At 50.7% G+C, this 21,963-nt stretch overlaps 11 protein-coding genes across 11 annotated transcripts; 6 read left to right on the forward strand and 5 right to left on the reverse strand.

Annotated features, from left to right (window-relative positions):
• Nucleotides 1-101: 101 nt before the first annotated feature.
• Nucleotides 102-931, reverse strand: M436DRAFT_67775 (uncharacterized protein; the record flags this gene model as incomplete). The annotated part of the gene is made up of 2 exons (XM_013567598.1): nt 102-633; nt 666-931. The coding sequence occupies 2 exons, from the start codon at nt 929-931 to the stop codon at nt 102-104; spliced, it is 798 nt and encodes a 265-aa protein (XP_013423052.1).
• Nucleotides 932-1,459: 528 nt separating this feature from the next.
• On the reverse strand, nt 1,460-2,403 carry M436DRAFT_76594 (uncharacterized protein; the record flags this gene model as incomplete). The annotated part of the gene is made up of 2 exons (XM_013567628.1): nt 1,460-2,044; nt 2,401-2,403. The coding sequence occupies 2 exons, from the start codon at nt 2,401-2,403 to the stop codon at nt 1,460-1,462; spliced, it is 588 nt and encodes a 195-aa protein (XP_013423082.1).
• A 794-nt stretch (nt 2,404-3,197) lies between these two features.
• M436DRAFT_86021 (uncharacterized protein) lies at nt 3,198-4,314 on the forward strand (the record flags this gene model as incomplete). Its single annotated transcript, XM_013567629.1, has 2 exons — nt 3,198-3,879; nt 3,932-4,314. The coding sequence occupies 2 exons, from the start codon at nt 3,198-3,200 to the stop codon at nt 4,312-4,314; spliced, it is 1,065 nt and encodes a 354-aa protein (XP_013423083.1).
• A 719-nt stretch (nt 4,315-5,033) lies between these two features.
• M436DRAFT_25702 (uncharacterized protein) lies at nt 5,034-5,444 on the forward strand (the record flags this gene model as incomplete). The annotated part of the gene is made up of 1 exon (XM_013567542.1): nt 5,034-5,444. A coding segment is annotated over one exon (411 nt), but the record flags the coding sequence as incomplete, so codon positions are not given.
• Nucleotides 5,445-5,773: 329 nt separating this feature from the next.
• M436DRAFT_57463 (uncharacterized protein) lies at nt 5,774-6,262 on the forward strand (the record flags this gene model as incomplete). The annotated part of the gene is made up of 1 exon (XM_013567562.1): nt 5,774-6,262. A coding segment is annotated over one exon (489 nt), but the record flags the coding sequence as incomplete, so codon positions are not given.
• Nucleotides 6,263-6,811: 549 nt separating this feature from the next.
• Nucleotides 6,812-7,517, forward strand: M436DRAFT_86023 (uncharacterized protein; the record flags this gene model as incomplete). Its single annotated transcript, XM_013567630.1, has 2 exons — nt 6,812-7,025; nt 7,078-7,517. 2 exons carry the CDS (start codon nt 6,812-6,814, stop codon nt 7,515-7,517), a joined length of 654 nt encoding a protein of 217 aa, XP_013423084.1.
• A 581-nt stretch (nt 7,518-8,098) lies between these two features.
• M436DRAFT_86024 (uncharacterized protein) lies at nt 8,099-8,404 on the forward strand (the record flags this gene model as incomplete). Its single annotated transcript, XM_013567631.1, has 2 exons — nt 8,099-8,208; nt 8,263-8,404. The coding sequence occupies 2 exons, from the start codon at nt 8,099-8,101 to the stop codon at nt 8,402-8,404; spliced, it is 252 nt and encodes an 83-aa protein (XP_013423085.1).
• A 223-nt stretch (nt 8,405-8,627) lies between these two features.
• On the reverse strand, nt 8,628-9,442 carry M436DRAFT_67779 (uncharacterized protein; the record flags this gene model as incomplete). Its single annotated transcript, XM_013567599.1, has 3 exons — nt 8,628-8,923; nt 9,003-9,110; nt 9,220-9,442. 3 exons carry the CDS (start codon nt 9,440-9,442, stop codon nt 8,628-8,630), a joined length of 627 nt encoding a protein of 208 aa, XP_013423053.1.
• A 749-nt stretch (nt 9,443-10,191) lies between these two features.
• Nucleotides 10,192-14,540, reverse strand: M436DRAFT_57391 (putative ABC transporter; the record flags this gene model as incomplete). Its single annotated transcript, XM_013567547.1, has 2 exons — nt 10,192-13,763; nt 13,814-14,540. 2 exons carry the CDS (start codon nt 14,538-14,540, stop codon nt 10,192-10,194), a joined length of 4,299 nt encoding a protein of 1,432 aa, XP_013423001.1.
• A 780-nt stretch (nt 14,541-15,320) lies between these two features.
• Nucleotides 15,321-16,127, forward strand: M436DRAFT_67781 (zincin; the record flags this gene model as incomplete). Its single annotated transcript, XM_013567600.1, has 2 exons — nt 15,321-15,392; nt 15,582-16,127. 2 exons carry the CDS (start codon nt 15,321-15,323, stop codon nt 16,125-16,127), a joined length of 618 nt encoding a protein of 205 aa, XP_013423054.1.
• A 131-nt stretch (nt 16,128-16,258) lies between these two features.
• On the reverse strand, nt 16,259-19,235 carry M436DRAFT_67782 (uncharacterized protein; the record flags this gene model as incomplete). The annotated part of the gene is made up of 6 exons (XM_013567601.1): nt 16,259-17,134; nt 17,259-17,465; nt 17,503-17,520; nt 17,579-18,230; nt 18,323-18,356; nt 18,479-19,235. The coding sequence occupies 6 exons, from the start codon at nt 19,233-19,235 to the stop codon at nt 16,259-16,261; spliced, it is 2,544 nt and encodes an 847-aa protein (XP_013423055.1).
• Nucleotides 19,236-21,963: the final 2,728 nt, after the last annotated feature.

Below are 21,963 nucleotides of genomic sequence, written 5' to 3' on the forward strand. Positions count from 1 at the left end.
AGGTTTTGTCAGTTTTGATGTGGCTTTGTCGTGTGTTTCTGTAGGTTTGTTAGTTTTTTGATCCCGAGGCCCCGTAGTACAGAGGACAGAATGTCAGGGACTCACGGTCTTGCTGCGTCGGTACTTTTGCCATTGGCATCGAACTGGGTTTCTGTACTGCCCAAGATAGTTTGATCGTCATTGGCTGGACCGGTTATTGACCAGTATGTCCAGCGACGCATATCGCACATGGCTTGATAGGTATCAAGTTGCTGGTCAGGTGTGAGGGTTGCTGGGATATCCACAATTCTGCAGATGAGATTTGTATCCGGATCGATGACTGTTTCCATGGAGGCTACATGCTGCCTCATGGCGTGGAAGTAGCTCAACACAATTGGGTCGTCTAGGACAGCTGATGCAAGGAGCAGTGAGTGGCGCAGCATGTCGTGGTCTTCTTGCGTGATGCCATGCCACATGTCAAACCTGAAAACCGGGTGTGTGCGTTGATTGGGATCAACCGTCGGGTTTCGCCAAGTAAAACAGTGCAGCTGTCCGAATGGACCAATTCCCATTTCCTCCAAAGGATGGATGTTGTTGATAAAACCAGCTGCATTCAAAATCTTCAAGCCAAACTTTTCGAGGATTGCGTGTAATCTGGTTGTTGACTTGGAGGTCCCATTAGGTACATCTTTGGCCAGTCGCCTTCGAAACGTCTGCCCATGCCTGTTGGGTCGTTCTCGTTGAGCTCGCGCACCTCGAAGGCGCTGCGATCATCGAGTAATCTCACAGTGTAGTCCTCGTTTACGTCGGTCCAGTGTTCGTTAATTGGTTGGCCATAAACATCTGTCTTGTAGGGGAGCCATGGAGGCAGAGGGACATGGTAGCCGCGAGGCCGATCAGGTTCAGGTTGATTTCCAGATATGTCAAAATCCATTGGGTCAGGATTTGCCATATTGATCACTAGTACAGGTGTGCTCGAGACACATGCTGACCAGGACGTACGTGACACTGTGAAGCTCGAGTCTTGGTGTCACGGAGTCCATCAATATGTCCTACCGAATGCGGAAACGATCGGACAAAGAGTGCAGAATACCCCAGTCGAGGCCTTGATTTTTTGTGTCTAGCGAAAAAGTACAAAGGAGTCGATGGGCCAGACTCTGTCTTTGTCCGAATCAATATGGACTGGCTTGCAGCTTGGTGTCGAGAGCAAGCGTGCTGCTTCTTGCGGAGCCGAGGTTACTTTGAGAGAGAATTTGGCACCGCTCGAGGCGCAGACCCGCTCAATGGGCTGGTTTTCGAGGCCGAACACTTGAGAAGCATCGGTCAACGAAACTCTTCAAGGCTTGTTGAGCTCACCCAAGCTGTAGTGTGATGGTGTGCCGAATTTAGTGAGTCGTTTTGCGAATGACCAGTCGATTTGAGAATGACCGTTCCCTCGACCTGTCGAGAAGAGATATTGGGCGATCTTCGACTTTGTCTCTCAAGCCTTCTTCGCAAAGCCAGGATTCTGCTCCAGAGTTTGGCCGATGAAACCACGAAGGGCAGCCCAACGGTTCGACGAATCTCCAGCATCAGACGCGGCTTGAGCAGGCACACTCATACTTGCCAAGTTCTTGCCAAACCTCTCCTTCTCACTCTCCTCCAGTTTTTGCTTCCTCTTCAAGGCACCCGGTCGCGATTTGAGTGTCTTCAACTTCATCTTCCCATCAGCAGGCTTTGCCTTTCTGACCCTGACCATCTTGCTCAGTTCGCCCAGTGCACCATCCATGTCTTTGTCGTCCTCATCGATACCTTCCCATTCATCATCGCTGTTTTCCTCGAGCTCTGGCAAAGCATCTGCTAGCGAGTCTAAGGCTGTGTTGAGTTTCTTGCCAGGACGACGGCGTTTCAAGGGCTTCTTTTGTGACTTTTCGATGCGAGAGATGAGCGTGTCGTGTTTGAGGGCTCGCTTGCCGGCTTTTGTGTTTGCCGACGAGGTTGTGGCAGTTGTGGCAGTGGTTGCTGGGCGAGAGGCTGCGGCGACTTTGGCGCGCATCGTTGTGCGCTTTTTGCCATTCGTGGGTGCCTGTGGTAGACGTCAGGAGCTGGCTACGAGCGTCTAGATGCTACGCATACCATTTTGATCTACTTGAGCGGAATTTAGAAAGACACAGCCACAGTTCTGGAGACGAGAGCTGTGCGGTAGCGTTGTAATTGGAGATTGCGATGGAAGATTGGAAGCTGCGACCGCAAAAGTCGCCGTCTCGAGTCGATCGCGACTTCCAAAAAATCTCCAACATTGATGGGCTTGGTCTGTGCTCAAACGCCATGCTCTCAGTACCCCGCCGGGACCAAATCTGCGCAGCGAGGTGTATTCTAACCACACCTCCTTCAACTACTTTACCGTATGAGGCTATGACAATCCGGTATGCACCACATCACCATGACATCTTCTTCGTTGTCAGTCTATCACAAAGAGCTTGGATCTTGTATCAGCGATCGATATGCCAATCGCATACTTTTGGACCGTTTCCGGCACGTACATTCCTCAAAAGCTGCCAGTCCAGCCACCCTGTCTCCCTTGTGAGGCTTCTTGGAAATAGCTTTCGTGCTTTATATACACGTAGATCGTGTCAGCCCATGCCTTACTCATGAACTGTTCGAAAGTTACATTTAAGATTTCGCTGGCCTGTCGTTCCCGACGGTCGTTAACTCAATTTGAGAAATACTGTGCATACCCAACGAGTATTCATCTTGAAGAGTGACTGTCGAAATGCAACGATTGGAGTTATGAACACAGATTCATTGCCTCCGTTTGCGGTATGACCTTACAAGCTACTCTCCCCTAACCAGCTTATTTGCTTCCGTCAAACGATATATTTGCTCTCGCCAGCCAGGTCTGATACCACATTTGTTCCATGAGCATGCTACATGTGCTCCTCCATGAGCTATACTTCGTGATACCCTTTCGTCCTTTTTGATTCGGGAAAGCCATCAGTTAGCGGCCGGGTGTCGTCAACGGTTCGTACGGGGTGTCCGTCGCTTTTGCCAAGCCATACATGCGTCCACACAATCAATTGCATCTCATCTAATCGCATCGTGAGCCCCTCTTCGTTGACGCTGAGTTGCAAGCAACATCCCGAACCTCTAGAGTCTCGTCGACAGCTTGTAGCAGGCCATCTCCGGGTCCGTCCAACTCCACAGCTTTCATAGCACTACATCACCTTCAACATACCACGATGAGTTCCAAATACTTCGTCAAGTGCCAACTGAGGATCCGCCTGGGCGAAGACCTGGAGCGCCTCACCCTGGAGCCCCGCATCCCTACTCTGAACGGCCTTCCTGAGCCCCTTCCCGCCACTATTCTCAGCCATGCGCTCTCTCGTCGCCGCGATGGTTTCCTGACCAGCATCATGACCACAGCAAAGATGAACACAAAAACCACTTCTGCTCGTCCCTGTCCCAACTTCCTCCTCGTCAACAAGAAATTCCACCGTGTAGGCAAGCAAGTCTGGCTGACCACCGACTTCTGCCACATCTACGTCAACTCGTGGACACCCTTGCACAGAGGCCTGATCTCCTCTGCCCGCGACTTCCCTTTCTTGGTCATGACTATTGACATCCGTCGTGGCGAGCGTAGCCTTGGGGAGAAGCTCATTCCCTCTGCTTTCGGAGCAAAGTTGCGTGAGTCGCTTCAGGAGATGAAGAGTCTGGAGGTCCTTCTCATACGTGTGTGGCATGGACTTGGCAGTCTGGGTCCTGTCTCGGAGATCATCATGAACAACTTTACCGGCGTCAAAGTTGGCCAGGCCGTGAACATCGCAAGTATCGTCAATACTTCCCATTGCATTGATGGAGATCGCGGTTGCCCTGGCTTGCTGTCTGAGTCTTACATGGAGAACTTTGTGTCTCATTTTCTTCGTAGGTTACCCGGTTGATCACGTTCCTTGTAACTGACTAACCCACTCGCCAGACTTACCACTGAAGGATATTCCTAAGCCTACTACAGCTTACCTCGACGACACTGAGCCTCTGCTCAAGATCCCTATCTGGCGTGGCTACTCTGCTGCTCTCGAGACCGTTGACAGCGTCTGGCTGCCTGCTGTGAAGGAACCCGGAGAGGAACAGGACGAGGTAGCTATCAAGAACAAGGACGAGAAGGAAGAAAATGAAGAAGGTGCAGAGAAGGATGAGACGATGGCCGAATCGTTCAGGGATTCCATGATGAATATTCCCTGGGTCAAGGCTGCTGCTAGAGCTGCAAAGAGACAGCAGAAGGCTGGAAAGAAGAAGCAAAAGAAGGAGAAAAAGAACAAGAAGATCTCGGTGGGCGAGAAGGAAGCTGAAGGGTCTTGAGGAGATTAATGCTCCAGGGAGAGAGTGATAGCATTACCGTTGCATCGAAACGCAAAGCGAAAGCCATGATATAGATACTCTCCAGTGAGAACCTTGTTGGCTGTCCTTTTCTTTGGACGAACGAGGTACACGATAACCCTTTTGCGTTCCTATAGCCCGGCTCGAGATGCATATTTGATGTGAGACTCGTTCTATAATCGTTGCGAGCTAGTGATTTCTTTGTTATGGTCCAGGTTGCTTTGTCAAGAAACGAATCCGGCAGCATCTACGCATCAAAGAAAGCCAAGAGCTATTCAGATCATACTTCTTTACCGCAGAGGTCCATATTCTCGTCAGAGCAAACATCAGAAACGACATAATACAACACGATGTCTGACACCGACATGCCAGATGCTGACGACAGATCCGACGTCTCATCCGTCTTCGAGCCCACGTTCCCCCCCGTCGATCAACTCCGATCCTACACAGTCATTCACCCTCCAGCGCTGCCCGAATGGACCAACATAGATGGGACAGACTACAAAACGCGCTGGTACGACGATTCCTGGCGCTACACTGCACGCGCATACTCGAAGGTCGATGGTGCGGGCTTCGAAGTTCGACAGATGGATATCAACAACCGCGACGACTTTGAGCCTGAGGACCCATATAATCCTCTCTGGTGGCCGCCAAAGTATGCCCTTGGTGCTCCGAGTGATAACAAGGCGGTATGGCAGGCTTTGCTCGGTCATTGGGGCTTTTCTGTGCTGGAGAAAGCTGGATTCATCAACTTCTACCCCGGAGACGAAGATGTCGATATGAAGCCATTGGGCAGATTGGCAGGGAAGAGAAACCCGAGTGGACGGAGAACCGAGCTCATCCATCCGATCCTGAGACGAGGCATGTGGAAAGACATTGACGATGATGAGTATGATCTCATGGAGCCTGCTCTGCTTCTGGCGAGCGCGATCCTCGATGACCCCGCCGCGCTTGCTTTCTTCCATGCCATCGCAAATACGAAGTCGATGACAAAGTTCCACGATGCGACTCATGGACCATGTTTGGTTGCCAGCATCCCCGCTACTCTGACTGATCAGCAGCAGACTGAAGTGTACAACAAAATTATCAAGATGCGAGACTGGACGATATGGCACCTCATGCCCCTTAGAGAGATGGTGACAGTGGGGGGTTATGGTGTGACTAGGCCGCGCAAAAAGATAAACAATCAAGACAGAAGTGCTAGTCAAGCGTAAGTCAAATTCTTGTCACCATTCGCATACAAGTACTAAGTCTCGATAGCTACACTAGCCAGTCAGATATTCACATCTGTCAATCCTACATCTCGATCCTGGAAAGATACCGTGACGACGACGTGAACGACACCAACGAGCATGGCGAACAGCTCGAAGGCTGGCTCGACAGATTCAATGTGCCATTGAGCCGTCGACCACGCACATTGTTTTCCGACTCTGCCATTGACCGAACAGTTTTCAGTCTCGCCGAAACACTTGTACATGAGTTTGCTCATGCGTTTTCTATGGCATACTTCCCAATTCCTCCTCATCCAACCTATGAGAGCCCAGAGGAGCCCTGGATACAAGGAAACAGAAGCAATGAGCTTGGCTGTGCTTTGATCGACCATCTACTCGGCGGTCTCGCTTATGCAATGACTGCATATACCACCTGCGACACCACAGAGCATCGACATATGGTCAACTGCCCCTTTGGAATGTATATCGAAGGGCAATGGGATCTCTGGGTAGAGGATGATGGGGTTGAGCGTGTGAGAACTGACACCCCAGCTGCTGGTAGTACCAGCAGACAGACTATCTATCCCATCCCTCAGAAGTACTTTTATAATATGCTCACTGAAGAGACTTGGAAACAACAGGTACCTAGATTTGGGCTAGCGTCTATCAGGATGCCGAGACTGAAGGAGTGGTCAATGACGATACCAAAACCCAATTGAAATATTGGATGTCATTGAGCGCTGAATGAGCTGCTCTCAAGGACGTAGTGTGGGGTGCAGGTTGATTGTAAAGATACATGGAGTTTTGCAGATACATTTGGCTTTACATTGAAGTGGTTTATTGGCGTGCAACTTCCTTGGACAGGTCAGTGTTTTCCTAGTACTTCTTGCATTCTTGTAGCTAGTTTGACACATATCGAATGTCATCGAGAGATGACAACGAGAACCTGTTTCAGTACGATGATATATTGTGTATGGTGACCATCAGAATGCAGGAAGTTGTGCTACACACATGGCTTTCCAACGAAGCAGTTCCATCGTATACTATCTCTCTGGACAGTGCAGAGTTTCCATCATGTTTTTGCCTTTCTATAGCTAGCTAGTACGAGTTCTTGTGAATGAGATGACTGCTTCCCTGTCCTTGGCATAGCCACAGCACGATGCACCAAAACCTTCGTGCTAATTTACATCCCATTTTCCTTCTTGCGCGCACCCAGACAGCAACAACTCCTCCTTTTCAGCACCACCAACCTTTCCTTTCCACCCGCAATGGCCTTCCATCCTACCATTGGTGGCCTCCGTCTTCCTGCTCCCGCCGCTGCTGGTCCCATGCAGATCATAGATCTGGATCTCCTGCCGTCCGATGGAGATCGATCGTTCTGCCACGAGGGCGACCCTCTCTTCGCTGTCGTCGACCCTGATCAGGTCGCTCAAGACTTCCGCGCTGCCTTCGGGCGTCAAGCTGACTTGCAAGTCCTCTTCGGTGTGTAAAGCAACGTGCATTCGCCTGAAATTTTTACTAATCTGTTCTACAGGAGGCGCTCCCTTCCAGACTCGCGGCCTCCCCCTTGGCTACCAGGTCGAGCATCGTGTCTACCCTGGTCGCAGGGAGATGAGAATCTATGGACACCCCAGTGGCCATTACTTCAAGTCGTGGCGCACGTGGGGTGTTCATCTCACCTCCCTGCTCAAGGAAGACCTGCAGAATTGTGCTTGCTGCTTGTGTGCCTCCTGGCGCACCAACGCTCCTGCCCACGCCGCCATTGTCGTCGGTCTCCCTCTTGTTGCTGGTGGTGCTGTGCCTGCTGCTCTTGCTGCCACTGTTGCTCGTGAGCAGCAGAGAGTCAGGGAGGAAGCTGCTACTGGGCAGAGTGTGGATCTTTTGGTCAGAGCGAGTGAGGTTGTTGATCTGCCTGAGTGGCAGAGAGTCATCATTCAGGAGGCTGTACAGAGTATTCTTGGTCGTGGCCGTTAGGCGTGCAGTTTTCCCTTTTCTCGATGCCCAGTCTTGTATTTCATGTAGAGTAACATCATCAATCTTCTTCTGTTCTGGTCCATCTCTCGATCATTTTGAATGTACAGACAGGATCCGTACCCAACGAAAAATCAGGAAGTATCGAAGTCTGGAGGACAGTGTGTTGACCAAGTCGATGGAGGATCAGGAGATCATCGATCTCACGAGCTTCAAGTCTCCAGACAGAGTCACTGTGTCACTATCGGGATGCACAGAAGCATTCAGGGATCAGACAACGCTCATTGCTTTTGCCAAAAACATACACCTCTCTCAATCGAGTCAATATCCAGACCAAAGTACGAATCAACGTGCACACTCAGATAGCGGCAAATCTGAAGAGACTGTCAGAGTCCGACGAACACCTGTTCGAAGACGTTTGCTTGATCTGCAAACTCGAGTCAATCTTCCGGACTATGATACCGGCCCACCGCGTCTTTCAAGTTCATCGACGCTCTTGAACCTACCACGGACTCGAGAGAAAGTTCGTTCCTCGACAATTATCAAACAACTCAAGCCATATCTTACAACCACCGACTACCAACATGCACGCCGTGCTTACCTTCGTCGAGACCGCTATCCTGTCTTTCGCTACCATCATATTGGGCACTCTCATCCTGTGTGGCTTCTACGCCATGTTTTTCAAGATCATCTTGTAAGTCTCTAGATATCATATGTCTCTATATCTTCCCATTGCCAGATTCCATAGCGACACCCGCGACAGCTTGGGCGGTGATCAACACATTCATCGCGGCCGTAACAGCTCATCGTACAACATGGCTGTCGCTGGAGCCGTCCACCAAGCCAACATACGCCGCGAGACTGAGATGCGTACTCAGCAGAGCTGCTGATTCGACTCCGGACGACCACGACGAGTCGTCAGTTGGGTTGCTAGTGCTGAGGAAGCGAATTAGACACTCAGGCACTGTCGAGCCCAGAGTAGCCACCATCGTTCACCAGCTGGTTCCGAATCAATCTTGTCCTTCTCCTTACTCATCTCGAAACGTGACTGTTCTTGTATCTAGGTGGAAATGTAGTTTGTGTCATATATATCTCGCTTGTTCTTCTGTATTTCTATCCTTGAATTTTCATGGTATACCTCTCTACTGCCCTCAGAGTGATTCTATACCCATACCTCTCTAGAAGCGCTTGAAGCTTAAAAGGCATAGTGGTGCCTGAGATCCCAGAAGCACCGCAGAGAATACCGTATGCCATGCCTCGGTCAGTGATCCAGTACTCGTTGACCATACTCAGGATGGGGTAGTAGAAGATCAGAAAGCCGAGTCCGTAGGCTACACCTTGTGTGAGAATGAGTATGCCGAGGTTTGAGGCGAAGGATCCTGCAATGAGGCCAAGGATGCAGATGGGCTCTGTTAACCAGTCATCAGTTGATGCCTCAACCTTTCAGTATCGGGCGACACATACACCCGACCAAAATCATCTGCCTACGTCGGTGCTGATGAGATTGCACATAAGGCACGATGATAGGTGCACCGAGGTACCCCAGTCCAGAGGCCGCAGTCCCCACAACCGAAATGTAGCGATTGCCGGCGAACACTGGGATATGTGAATAGTAGTTCTGGAACACTCCAAAAGATGAAGGGAAGCCTATGTTTCATCTTGGTCAGCTTGAGACTCTCATAGTCGAACTGCGAGCAGGTAGTACCCCACAGCAATGCTTCGAACGCAAAGGCAGCGACTAGTAATCTCCAAGCGGCGGGTCCTCCATCAGTAGATGCAAGCTCTTGTCCACTCAGCTCGCTATTCTTGATGTCGTTCTCTGTATCGAACGGCGAGGAAGGCGATTTGTCAGCATTCTCCGAAATGACGTTCCCTGGTCGTGGAGGCGTCACGGTCGTCAATACGATATTTGCCATCGACCCTGGCATGATGGTGTTTGAGATCGATGTCACGGTTCAAATGAAGCTGCACAACGTGAGCTCTAGAGTGCTAAATTCACATGGGATGACCGAGGCATGCTGACTACGCTCGGCGGTTGCCGGAGCCGACGCCGAAGAGATTCCGGCATCATGCAAGTAAAATCTTACAATGCAGCATCAATCGCAACGCAGCATGAGAATCTGCTTCCATCGACAATAACACGACTTTCACTGATTGTAAAGACCTCAGTGTCGCCAATTTGATAGTACTTGTTTAAGCAACCGCCGATGGGTCTTACCATCTCTCGCAACGTGACGGCATCTTCAGACTCTCCCGGTGTTCGTGTCCTGGAATGGCTCGAAGTTGGCGAGCATGCTGATCACACATTCCTCCTCCTATCTACCCTTGCCTCCCGCTGACATATCGATCTCTGCATGTCAATTAAATCTCCTGTCCTACCTCCTAGCACGTGCAGGGCCAAAGATTTCCCCTGCGTGCTTGAACCCACCTTCTGCCCTCTACTCAAGCCCTACAGACGCATCGTTTCTCGCGGCTTAGAAGTTTCTTGCGTGCCACCTCCCAACAGGTGCAAGACTCATTCGGTGTGTGCCTATGCTTGACCTTTCACTCGAAAATCAGCCAGACCGAGTTCTTGTTCTGCTGATGCGGATACCTTTGCACGGCACAGTGTGTGACTGACAATACATTGTTTGCATCAGGCTTGACTACGGTCCGCACACTGCTCTTGACAGACTGTCTAGCCATTGCTCTCCCACAATCTCGAAAACCACCCATTTTCTTTCCGAAGCAGTTCTTGGGGATGTCCTTGTTCCACTATACGACCTGCATCCATGACCACTATGAAGTCAAAATCCAACAACGTCCGCAGACGGTGCGCGACTGCAATCACTGTACTATTCCTGAATTCTGCTAATATGCATGTAAGCAAGCGAGATTCTGTGGACTCGTCGACTCCGCTAGTCATCTCGTCGAGCACGAGTAATCGACTAGGTCGCAGCAGGGCACGAGCAACAGCAAAAGATTGTAGCTCGCCTTGCGACAACCCGAGCTCTTTCATATCTGCTTCGAGGCCTCCTTGCGTATTGACAAGATCAAGGAGTCCAGTCTTCACCAGGACCGATCTGAGGACATCAGGGGTGTGTGAGTTCTCGGGGTCGAGGTTGGCGAGTACTGTACCAGGTAATAAAAGCGTCTCCTGGGGAACAGCAGTAAACCGGCGTCGAGAGACAGCTCGCGGGAGACTTGCCAAGTCAACACCATCAACGAAGAGGTTACCCGCTGTCATCTCTATCATGTGAAAAAGGGTAAGAAGTAACGAAGTTTTTCCACTCCCGCTACGACCACATATCCCCACTTTTGTACCCGGTCGTATGTGAAGTGTAATATCGGACAATGTCGCTGGACCCGTCTCGGAATACGCGGCAGTGATCTGTGAGAAATATATGTCTCCCGTTGATGGCCAGGTGTCTGTCACCTCTTCGACTTCCGCAGCTCGATGCTCCGACGGTGTGCTTGTTTCGAAACTTCGACAACGAGCCACAGCTCCAAGAGAAGTCTCGAGGAGCGTCCAAGAGGTGACTAAATTTGCGAGTAATGAATTGAAACTGAGAACGTTCAAGAGCGACAATCCGACAGAGCCTGGACTCGCATTACCGTTCAATACGATAGCAAAAGTAACTACCACCGTTGCAATAGCCGCGGTGACCAGATCAAGCACTAAATTTAACCACCTCTGTATACAGAGCAGAAGGTAGAACGGTCGCTGTGACTTATCCAATAGTTCCAGGCATCTTTGATGTGAATAATGTTCCCACCCAAAAGCTCTGATTGTTGATGCGCCTTCAAGAGTTTCGAGAGCATGGGAGAGCAATGGACCCTGCGCTTCGAGCTCCATAAAGCGAAGTTGGCGCGAAGTACGCAAGTAGAACTTTTGGAGTAGGTAAAGAATGCCAACGACAAATGGTATGGCAATCCCAACATAGTCCGAGCCAGCAGCGATAAGAGCTGCTGAGCCAATACAGGCACCTGACCCTAGAACAGTGTTCACCATCCCTCCTGCAAGTTGTGATTCAATGAGTGACATATCGGTAGCGAATCGGTTGAGAATTGTTCCAGCATCTGTGCTAACAAGGAATGGAAACGAAGCATCCATGACGCTGTTCAGAATTTGTCGATGTAGCTGTGCGGAAGATTTTGGAACGATCCAGACTAGAAAATTCCAGAGAAGTGCAAGGTTCGATAAACTTGCGATTGTACCGACAAAGACATATACTCCAATCCATACACTGATGGGCCGATTCCGGTCGCTCAAGTCTCCATCTCCCACCCACCAAAGCACCCAAACCTGAGGAAACGTCTTGCCAAAGGCGAAGCACATAGCTGTCAAGATCATGATTGATATCAGCTTCCAGCCAATTGATGCAGCATAATATTTGTAAACCGCTGTGTCGCCAGTTTGACGTGCGAGATCCTCTTGCAGATCGCTGTTGATCTCAAAGTCGGTAGACAGATTCTGATTTGCCCGTGCATCTCGATCTTCATGATCGGGTCGATGACGTGCCTCTGTATGATGCTCTACGGTATGGAAACCCGCATCATGAGTTCGGAGCATCGACAAGGATCCTTGCTGGGTGATTCTGCCACCATCTCCCATCACAATAATATGGTCCGCTAGATGCAAGTGCTGAGTGGCGTGGGTGGCGATCACTATTGTTGTGTTGTACATTCTGCAGGTTGATTTGAGACTGGACGTGATGGTGTTGGTGGATATTGCATCTAATCCTGCGAGAATGTCGTCGAAGACGAGAAAGTTCTGACGTGAGTACAACGCCCGAGCTAGAGCCACCTTCTGCTTTTGTCCACCGCTCAAAGATAGTCCTTTGCTGCCAATGACAGTCTGGTCACCTTGTGGGAAAGAAGCAAAGTCGATGTCCAGAGCAGATGCATTCACAACAGCGGTGTACCAAGGCTCGTCGAGTGAAGAGGGGCCGATGATCAAGCGCTGGATAGTCCCACTGGGCAGCCACGGATCCTGCGCACAGTACCCAAAGTCTTGCGAGAGATTGGACAGTATGCGCTCACCACTACTGCACTTCAGCTCATTGATGACGGCGTGGAGTAATGTTGATTTACCACTACCGACGGGACCCACAATGCATGTCAGCGCAGCCGGAGGTATAGAGAACGAGACTGAATCCAGAATTGTCTTCGAGCGGCTTCCTTTATGGACAGAGACATTCCGAAATTCGACCACCGGGCTCCCGTCATGGATCGATTTTGGAGGAACAGACAGCTCAATGGGTTCTGGTTCATTTTGAGCAGCGCAACTCGGTGTCTTCTGGTGCTTCTCCGCACTAGCAAAGGTTTCTCCACGAAGTAAGAACTCTTCTATTCGCTCACCACTTGCCAGACAATTCAAAACCTCTGGCATTGCAACGATGGAATCGTGGATCGGAGTGCAAAGAATCTCGACAAGCGATAATGCGGTAAATGCCACGGATCCATCAAGCTGTCTTCCGCTGATAAGGCTGTAGGCAGAGAGGGCCACCGCAGGCGCCAAGTCATCCGGAAGAAATCCTAAAGCATTGCGTATGGCAACAAACTTTCTATAAGCGGCGGAAGCAGCTAATTCGGAGATTCGGAGATCCTGGATACGTTCTCGAAGAATTTCGGTTAGACCAAGCATCTTACTGCCTTTCGGGAAATTGAGAACAGATGCAGTATATGACACTCGCTGTTGCACAGCCGCAAGCCATTTTTTCTGAAAGGGAAAGGCTCTCTTAGAGTTGGCGAAGCCCGCGACGCTAATAGCAACAGTCAGCAAGACTGGAGCTAAACAAGACACACCAATTTGCCTCTCAAGAAGAAACACTGCAACACCTATCTCGAAAGGGGCCGCAAATAATCCCGCAATCACTGGAATAGCTGAGCAGATCCGATCTGTATCATTGGTCATCAAACTAAGAACAGCACCATCTGCTGCATGCTCTGTAGAGATTGCGAGACTTTTGGAATGCATTACCGATATCAGTACGCCTCGAACTTGGGTCGTTAGACGATCAAGTAAACGTTTAGACGTGACATTGACTAGTGCCAAACTGACGTAGAGTAGCACTGTTGCGCCGATAAGACCTCTACCTGCAGATGTGTCCACATGTTCTTCGCTGAGCCACAAGGTGACCTTGCGAGTGAGAAGGGGTTGCGAGAGCTTCAGCGCGCTTAATCCCAATCTGGAGACGCCTATGGCGATGAGCAAAGATGTGAACATTCTTGACATCGCGCGCAGAAGAGGCCATTTGGATGGAGTTCCTGTAAAAGTGAGAATGAGAACAACAGCAGACCTGCTCAAAGGATCGTACCTGCTACCCATCGATCTAAGAAAGCTCTCTCGTTTCTTTCTGAAGCCAGATCTGGGTCGATAGTAAATAGTTCCGTGTATGTGATCAACCCCTTGTAGCCCCGGATGAACAGTGGATTGAGCCACCAGAGAAGAGTCCGGTCGTAAAGATTGACCAAAACTTCTGGGCCATATAGTCGATAGGGGATCAGCAGGATAGATTTCTTGCTACGTGCTTCGAGATATAGAACAACGGTTTTCGCTATCATGCTCATGGTGAAAATTACTGGCAGGGCACCAGGAGAATACCGGAGCCACAAGCTTCTACATTGGGGGACGTCAAGTACAATCGTGGTGAACACGAAAGCATTGATAGTAGAGCTTGGTCTTGTAGAGCGTAGATGTTCGAGGTTTGACAGGTACAGCAAAGCCATTGATGCGAGCAACGAGAGGATAGCGGATGGAATTGAGGCTCTCGTTCGCAGGCTACCAACGAGCGCCCACGCCACGACAAGAGCGATCTGAGTCCCTATGAGCGCCAGAAGGGCAAGAGTTTTCGCAATACGTGTTTTGGCCTTCAGAATCTTGACACTCTGCCGCTTCAGTCGTATCAAACGACCTGGCAGGTAGAGGAGTAGAACAGCGCATGGTGCGATCTGAAGAAAAGACTGTTCAAAGAGCAGCGTCAAGTCGAAAGCACGGCAATACTGAGGCCCAAAAAGATCGTCCCTGTCGTATGAACAAGACATGGCGAGGACGCATGCAGTGCAGCGAAGGTTGAGCTGACTTGTGGGAACTGTCAGCTAATGTTCACTACATTTTTGGCTCTGCCAGAAGAACGCGGATGAACCATTACCCCGGAACGCAGGCTCCAGCTTGTTCATTACTGCACTGGCGTGATTAGATTCGCTAGCGCATCCTTCGTCTTGGTCTGTCGCGCCAAAAAGATCCTTTATTTCGCGACCCAAAGGCACCTGATTCATCTCAGCACTCGGGCGTATTGGCAGTTCACTTGCCTATTCCAGTCGAGCTTGTCACATAGCCATACCCATTTCTCACTGATACCTTGAAGTATATATGCCTCCATGATGGATATAGAGTTACCGAGGTCTCTCGACTTTGCCGAGGCCGAATAATTCCTCAAAATCTCACAGTGGGGTACGCATGATGAGATTAAGAGTCACAATATAACGTCACCTCTTCCTTATCTTTGTCCACGTTCAATGATAGATCTCTGTTGGGTGATTATTGTTAAGCACCTGCCTTTTATGTTGAAGAATACGGTGGCAGCGACACCACCCTGAATTGCGACATAAGCTTTTTGTCCCTTATCTTGGCTCTTGGCAATTCAGGCATCTTTAGCCGCGCTAGTTTGTCCCTTAGCGACGGTGCATCCAGACACATATATATTCTGTTAATACCTCAGGTATGATGGATAGATCTGTTCGCTGGTGGTTTCGTCCAACGGGCCTCTACTTACAGAAGAATTGGACCCTGTGCGATACCCGGCTTGGTCTTCCAGCACCAAGATGACCTTGACAAAGTTATCCCCGAGTCCTCCGCCAATGTTCACGCAGGACAAGGACTACATAGCTTCGCGTGTCGAAGAACTAATTTAGGGCTCACGCAAAGCCCACGAGGATATCTTGTCAAAAATCACGCCGGAATCAGCAACCTTTCAGAACGTCCTCGTACCTCTGGCTCCCATCCACAACTCCCTGACTTGCGAGATCCCTGTCCTTTGCTTTCATCAGACAGTCTCGACCAACTCTGATATCTGCGATGCGTAGACCAAAGCCGAGGGTCGATACGCAGATCTCGAGATTGAGACTAAAGTGCACGAGGGACTTTTCTCTCTGATCAACGCCGTCGTGGAGAAGCATGAGGATCTCGGGGCTGAAGATCGACGCTTGTTGGAGCGATACCACAGGGACGTCATCCGCCATGGACTGGGCCTGGAGAATCAGCAGCGAAAGGAGCTCGAGATCACCCAGAAACGACTTGTTCGTCAAATCAACGAATATGAGAAAAATCTACGAGAAGACAATGATGGAATTTGGTTCCTTGCTGAGGATCTTACTAGCGTTTCTGAAGGTATGATTGCAGGTTTGAAGCGTGGTGCAGACGTCAATGAGGGAAAGGTCCAACTAACTTTCAGCTTTCCCGATCGCTTCACCACATTGAAGTATGCGAAGAACAGTGAGACTCGCCGACATTACTACATTGCATTCGAGAACAGATGCTCAGCCAACGTGGCTATTTTCAAGGAGATCTTGGTGCTCAGACAAGAGGCTGCTCAACTCCTTGGGTATGACACACGAACTTCGATGCCTTGATGCATGCCTACGACGCAGGATTCTACGGCTATGTACAGTGAGTCCATCAATCTCAGCACGATACAAGAAGTACCGACGTATCTACCGCCACCAGCGAAAGAAATGCCCAGCTCTGTCTTGCATGCCAGAGATCATGTCATGCCGAGGGAACGCAGCTCGACCGTAGCCCCAAGAATATCCGCAATCTGATCGCCCTGTTCCTTTCTTGCCTGCTCATCTCTCCGCTTCTGACTTTTCATATCGAGTCCATATCTGATGTTCTTGAAGTGGGCATCCATGTTCTTGCTCCATTTGGGCATTGGACTCGAATCGCCACTGCCGCCCAGTATAGAGCGGTGTTGCGTCCTCCAGCAGTGGAAGCTGACAGTGACCTCTCGAGGGAGACCTCTTAGAGCGACCAGGGAATCGTTCCGAGGTTTGATGCTTCTTTTACTGGGTTGTGCTCTGATGGGACAATTCAAGACCAGTTCCTCGAGTCGCGGAAGGCGATTGTGAACGAGACCAACAACTTGTTTCATGTCTCTGGATGACCAGGCGTAGTCCTCGATCTTGATCTGTAGGGTGCGGATGAACGCGCAGGCATTGCTGGACAGCCGGTGGATGAAGATGTAGTGCAAGTCCGATAGAAGGGCTGGTGAGGTGATTGAGATGTCGGCATTGGACCAAGCAAGGGCCAGGAGTTCTGATCTGAGCAAGCGGCATGTGTTTGCAAGGCCCAGGAGATCGTCGATGTCGGCGAGGTGGATGTTGCACTCGGCATTAGCGACATTCTGTTTTTTGATGGCATTGTTGCCCTTGAGAGTAAGGTGATTCTCGCGGATCCTGAATGTCAATTTGTAGCGCACAGCGCCTGGAGGATCTCTCTGGTGGAGGGCATTGTCGCTGATGTAGGAGATGCGCTTGTTGCTCATGAAGGCTGACTGGAGCAGAAAGTCGTAGACAGTCATCCTGGTCTCTGGGGCTAGGTTGAGGAAAGACAACATGGCTGTGGAGTGGATTGAGAAGCGCTGTGGAAAGCATTAAAGGGCAGATGCACTTTTGGAATCGGCAAAGAGGAAGACGTGATGATTGACATGCGTTTTGTGCTTCGAAACTTCGGCTATCTCTCACACAAACACAAGCAACACTTACTTTGAAACATACAACACATTCCTCAAAAGAGCGACCGAGCCAACACGAAAGGGAAGAATAATATGTTTCGCACTTGCCTTTGTTGTCGCCGAGACAGTCAAATGAGGGGTCACGCACGTAGGAAAGCATGGAAAGGGAAAGAGAGGTAAGGAGGACGACGAAAGACGAGAGAACAGGCGCGAAGCCTTCATCGGACCAGCGCATGGGCTGCCGGACAACGAAGAAAAGAAAGAGACCAACTCACCATTCTGTTTTTACTGACCTACCGTTCATTTTACAGCTGTGCAACGCATCCTCTATAGCAGAGGCTGCTTGAAAACCGACTCGTGGGACGTAGATGAACTCCCAGCATCGCTCGGGTGCGTGAGATGAGACCGACCGTGCAACCATGTCTGAGTATATTCCTTCTCTCCACTGCCTTTCAAAATTCGGTCGCTGCCTCCGCAGTAGACCGTGCGGTTCGAGTCGTGAATGAGCGGCGAACGGAGCGGTGATGGGTGGTATGTGATTAGAGAGGGCGGGCTGGTTTGGCTGCGCAGCATTACGGAGGCGTTCATGCTATAATGGCGACAGCAACCAAGGACGAAAGGCGATTGCTTGCCGATGGACGTGACGACAGGTTCGAAATGTGATGCAATCGAGGAGGAGGAGGAGCTGTTCTCAATGTTGTGATTGATGGAGAGGAATGCAGTCGTTGAGTGCCCTGGTGACAGCTTGCCAGACCAAGCGTCACGTCGCCTCGCCTTCGACCTGGCGGAGAGTTGATATTTCGCTTGCTGTGACACGAGCAGCTTCGGTTGATGGAGAGCAGCAAGCTTAACAACGTGAAGGGCTTGTTGTACGTGCGTATCGTTGTGCTTGAGGGTCAAAGGATAGGAGACGCTCACCGCTCGCTGCAGATTGCGCCCGACGCTGGGCATCTCGGGCGTCGTCAAAAAAGACACCAAGTCACGACAATACGAACGTCTTAAGCTGCATATCAGCATATTCTCAGCATCACTTCGATACGCAGCAGCTCGCAGACAGGTATTCCAACAAGAATCAGAGTCGGCCATTGAACACACAGAGAAAGAGGAGGAAATGTATGCATTCCGATCACTATCTAACATACAAGCAACCCTCAATACACTCCTTCTCATAACAAGTCATGCAATTCATCTCCATGCAACCCACCGAAGTCATTTAGATCATCAACAAAGCAGCAACAGCAGCTCCGATACCAACGCCAGCGCCCGAGACACCGACATTGTTGGCAGCGCCAGTGGCCGAAGCTGTGGCAGCACTACCCGATCCCGAGGCGGTCGAAGCCTGAGTAGCGGCATTCACTTGGATACCGTAGGCAAGAGAAGTAGTGGGGACGCCAGAGACAGTAGTGGTAACGGTAGAGGTGGCAGTAGTGGAAGCCTGGCAGCCCGACCAAGAGGTCCAGGGTGCGTTTGTGCCCCAAGGTCCAGAGGTCCAGCCAGACCATGTGCTGTCAGGGCAGTTGCTGCCTCCCCACCACGAGGTCCAAGGACCAGAAGTCCAAGCACCGCTTTGACCCCAAGGGCCCCAGCCAGAGTTTGTACCGTTGCCGTTGACGCCGCCAAACGGACCGTAGCCATTGCCGCCTCTCCAGCCACCGGGGCCTCCATAGCCACCGGGACCGTAGCCGCCAGCCCAGGGGAACGCGCTAGGAGCGGCAGTGATCTGGCTACCGCTGTTGGAAGCCCAGTATGAGGATGCAGCCGAGGCGTAGGATGACCATTGCGAAGGGGCAGCGCTGGGGCTGACGCTGTTCCAGTACGACGAGGCGGCATTGGCCCACGAAGAGTAATCACCTGTGGCGGTAGGGTTGGCTGATTGCCAGTAAGAACTTGCTTGCGAAGCGTAGCTCTGCCAGTTACCATTGTTGTTGTTGTTGTTGTTCTGGGGAGCTGCGCTGGCTGAGCCGACGAGGGCGGTGGCAGCGGCGAGAATGGAGAAATCGAACTTCATTGTGGATGTGTGTCTGTTGCTGCGGGTGTAGTCTGAAGGTGTGGATATAGAGATTGATCGTGTGGGTATTGAAAAATGACTGAGTGCCCAAAAAGACCTACCTTCTTCTCTGTCTATATAGCTTGATTTTGTTGCACAGCCGCGTCATGCAGGCCTTGGTCGCAGACACCTTGGACCCTAAAATCGCCTCAATCGCAGTGACGCGTATTCTCCGAGATCCTCGTTGGTTTTGCGCTGCTCACGCGCGCCCCTCGGACACGTCTCGCCTCTCGCTGCGACAAGGCATGAGGCAGGGCGAACAGCTTCGCAGCAGCAGCAAAAATAAGGATAAGCTGCCTCAGAAAGTCCGAACGCTTGACCGCTTTGAGCTTAGCAAGTCCGTGGGGTTGCCCGAGAGGTGCCAAACGTCACTGGTCGACTTTTGGTTAACCACCCAAAATCTCGACCTTCTTGTTGTGAACTGTCCATGATGCTTGTTGCTCTGTTGGTTTCTGAGGTGATGCTTCGGGGATTTTACTGACGTCTCACACATATCCACAGTCGGAGGTGTCGGTGGTCCTGAATCCGTCTTCTCTCTCACTTGCCTCGCTGATCTACTTGTCCAACACCCGACAGCCTGTCATCTTGCCTTATCATTCCAACACAGTATGTAAGTAGCTTCTGTCAATGCTCCTGTTCGCATTGTCATGTGGGTCTGAGATGTCCTTTGCGCAGTGTTTGTGACATTTAGCCTCTCCCGACGTGATCAATCTCCATCTACCGAACACTTTACCAACATTGCCAGCCCTGTCGGAGTCAACTCTCCCTCTTCCTCCGACTGCCCGCGGCTCTTCAAGTCGATCTTGTATGTCTTCCATGAGTACTCCACACCCTCTTCTCAGATCTTATGTGTAAGAAGCATGGCAATCGTGCGAGCCACGCGGCTGTGTGACCGCCGACCACCCGGAACTTTTCTTGCCCAGCCCATGTCTCGGGCTGTGATCTGTCGATGATACATCTGTCTCGACGCGTCGCTCAGAGGTCTCGTGGGCTTTAGATCTTGGTGCTGTGGTGTAAGGCTGTTGTCATCATTATATGGATCTCCTATTCGCCGACTCTGGCAGAGGAAGTCTTGGACATTACGAAGCCACTCAGCCCTGGATGTACTACTCTCCAAAGCTTATCAACACTCGTACAATGCATGTCGAATGATATGTGGCCTTGGAAGTTGCTTAGCTTCCGGATCCCACAGTGATGCGAGTCGATTCGATCAACCTCCAGCCATATATCAACACTTATACAGCATACACAACTATTATGCCATCACCCCGCACTCACAAGCCTCTTCACAAAGTTGCCAAGCTGCCAAGCTCCATACACAAACCCCAGGCTTTTCGCAAATCTCATGTCCGAAAATTCAAAAATCCATTTCACCACCCATTCTACCTCCTTTTTTCTACCCTTCGACATAGTGCTATACAGCAAAAGGATAGTGACGAGAGTGGGATTTGAACCCACGCCCTTTCGGACCAGCGATTTGGAATTAACCTTAAGCTGGCGCCTTAGACCGCTCGGCCATCTCGCCTTTGATGAAGAGCGGGTCCTGAAGCTTGGAAAATAACCTCTAGAGACATGGATGTTCCGGACGCGGTCCAGCAAGCAGCGGCAGTACTCCAAGCATTTGGCTCCATATATGAGACAATCTTGTACCTCAGAGTGATTTTCCAAACATGCTGTGTCCAGATATGCCTGCTGAGGGTGAGTATGTCAAAGTCCTCCTTGATAGTGAGACTGCTCATATCTCTGCAGGCGATCTTAAGGCGTCGTTTGAACAATCCCGTCGTGGGGTAGTTAGAACTTGTATTGACATTGACATACTGTATGAAATGCCACAAAATCTCCAGGGTAGCTCCCCTGAGTGATCGTAACTTCTCATTTGGTAATGAATCCACCAGATACGGCACACCGCTGTCTGTATACGAGATTCATTGTCAAAACTGATGGTTGAGAGTAAAACCCTGTCAGATGACTAAGCATACGAGGTTGCTGGTGCACTCGAAGACAGTGTAATATCGAGTCATTTTGAGGCCAGCCAAGTCGTTCAGTCCAAGCAAGAAACACTGAACCCACGCGACCTGTTCAATCTGAAGGGGGAATGTATGATGTCCTCCAGATCGATGGTCGTCGGTCGTCCATGGTCGCACTCAGGCAAGCCCAAGAGCGTCGGCTGTCGTTCTTCGCTTGGGGAATGTACAACCCTTTCCTGTCCAATCGCCAACAACAAACCGTCGGACGCAGTGCATGCGCTGTAACGATATAGCCTTCAGGTCGATTCTCCTTGATATGGGCCACTGACGAAACTAGCGACTACACGCATAGCGGCCGTAGCAAGCCCAAGGCGCTCGAGTCACGCGACATTGCTCTACACGAACGACTGCCTGCACCTGATGACTGAGTCAATCTCTAGTCGAGCGATCTGGCACCGCGGTCCAGCCTCTGAGGCCTCGATTGCGAACGGCCGATTCAAGATCGCTGTCGCTCGAACGGTCGAGGCGAGGTACTATACAGCATTCTGGTCCAGGATCCAAAGCCCTATATCGAGCCGCTGCGCCCTACTGCGGCTACCATTAAAGTGTTCATTGAGAGAAGTTCAGAGTACGAGAATCGCCTTTCGAGATCGAGGCGACGCTCCGATCATATACCGCATATCAGGAGGAGGAAAACGTTTTGCGAACATACCTCAACGCGA

This window comes from Aureobasidium namibiae (assembly GCF_000721765.1).
Source record: "Aureobasidium namibiae CBS 147.97 unplaced genomic scaffold scaffold_24, whole genome shotgun sequence".
NCBI lineage: Eukaryota > Fungi > Ascomycota > Dothideomycetes > Dothideales > Saccotheciaceae > Aureobasidium > Aureobasidium namibiae.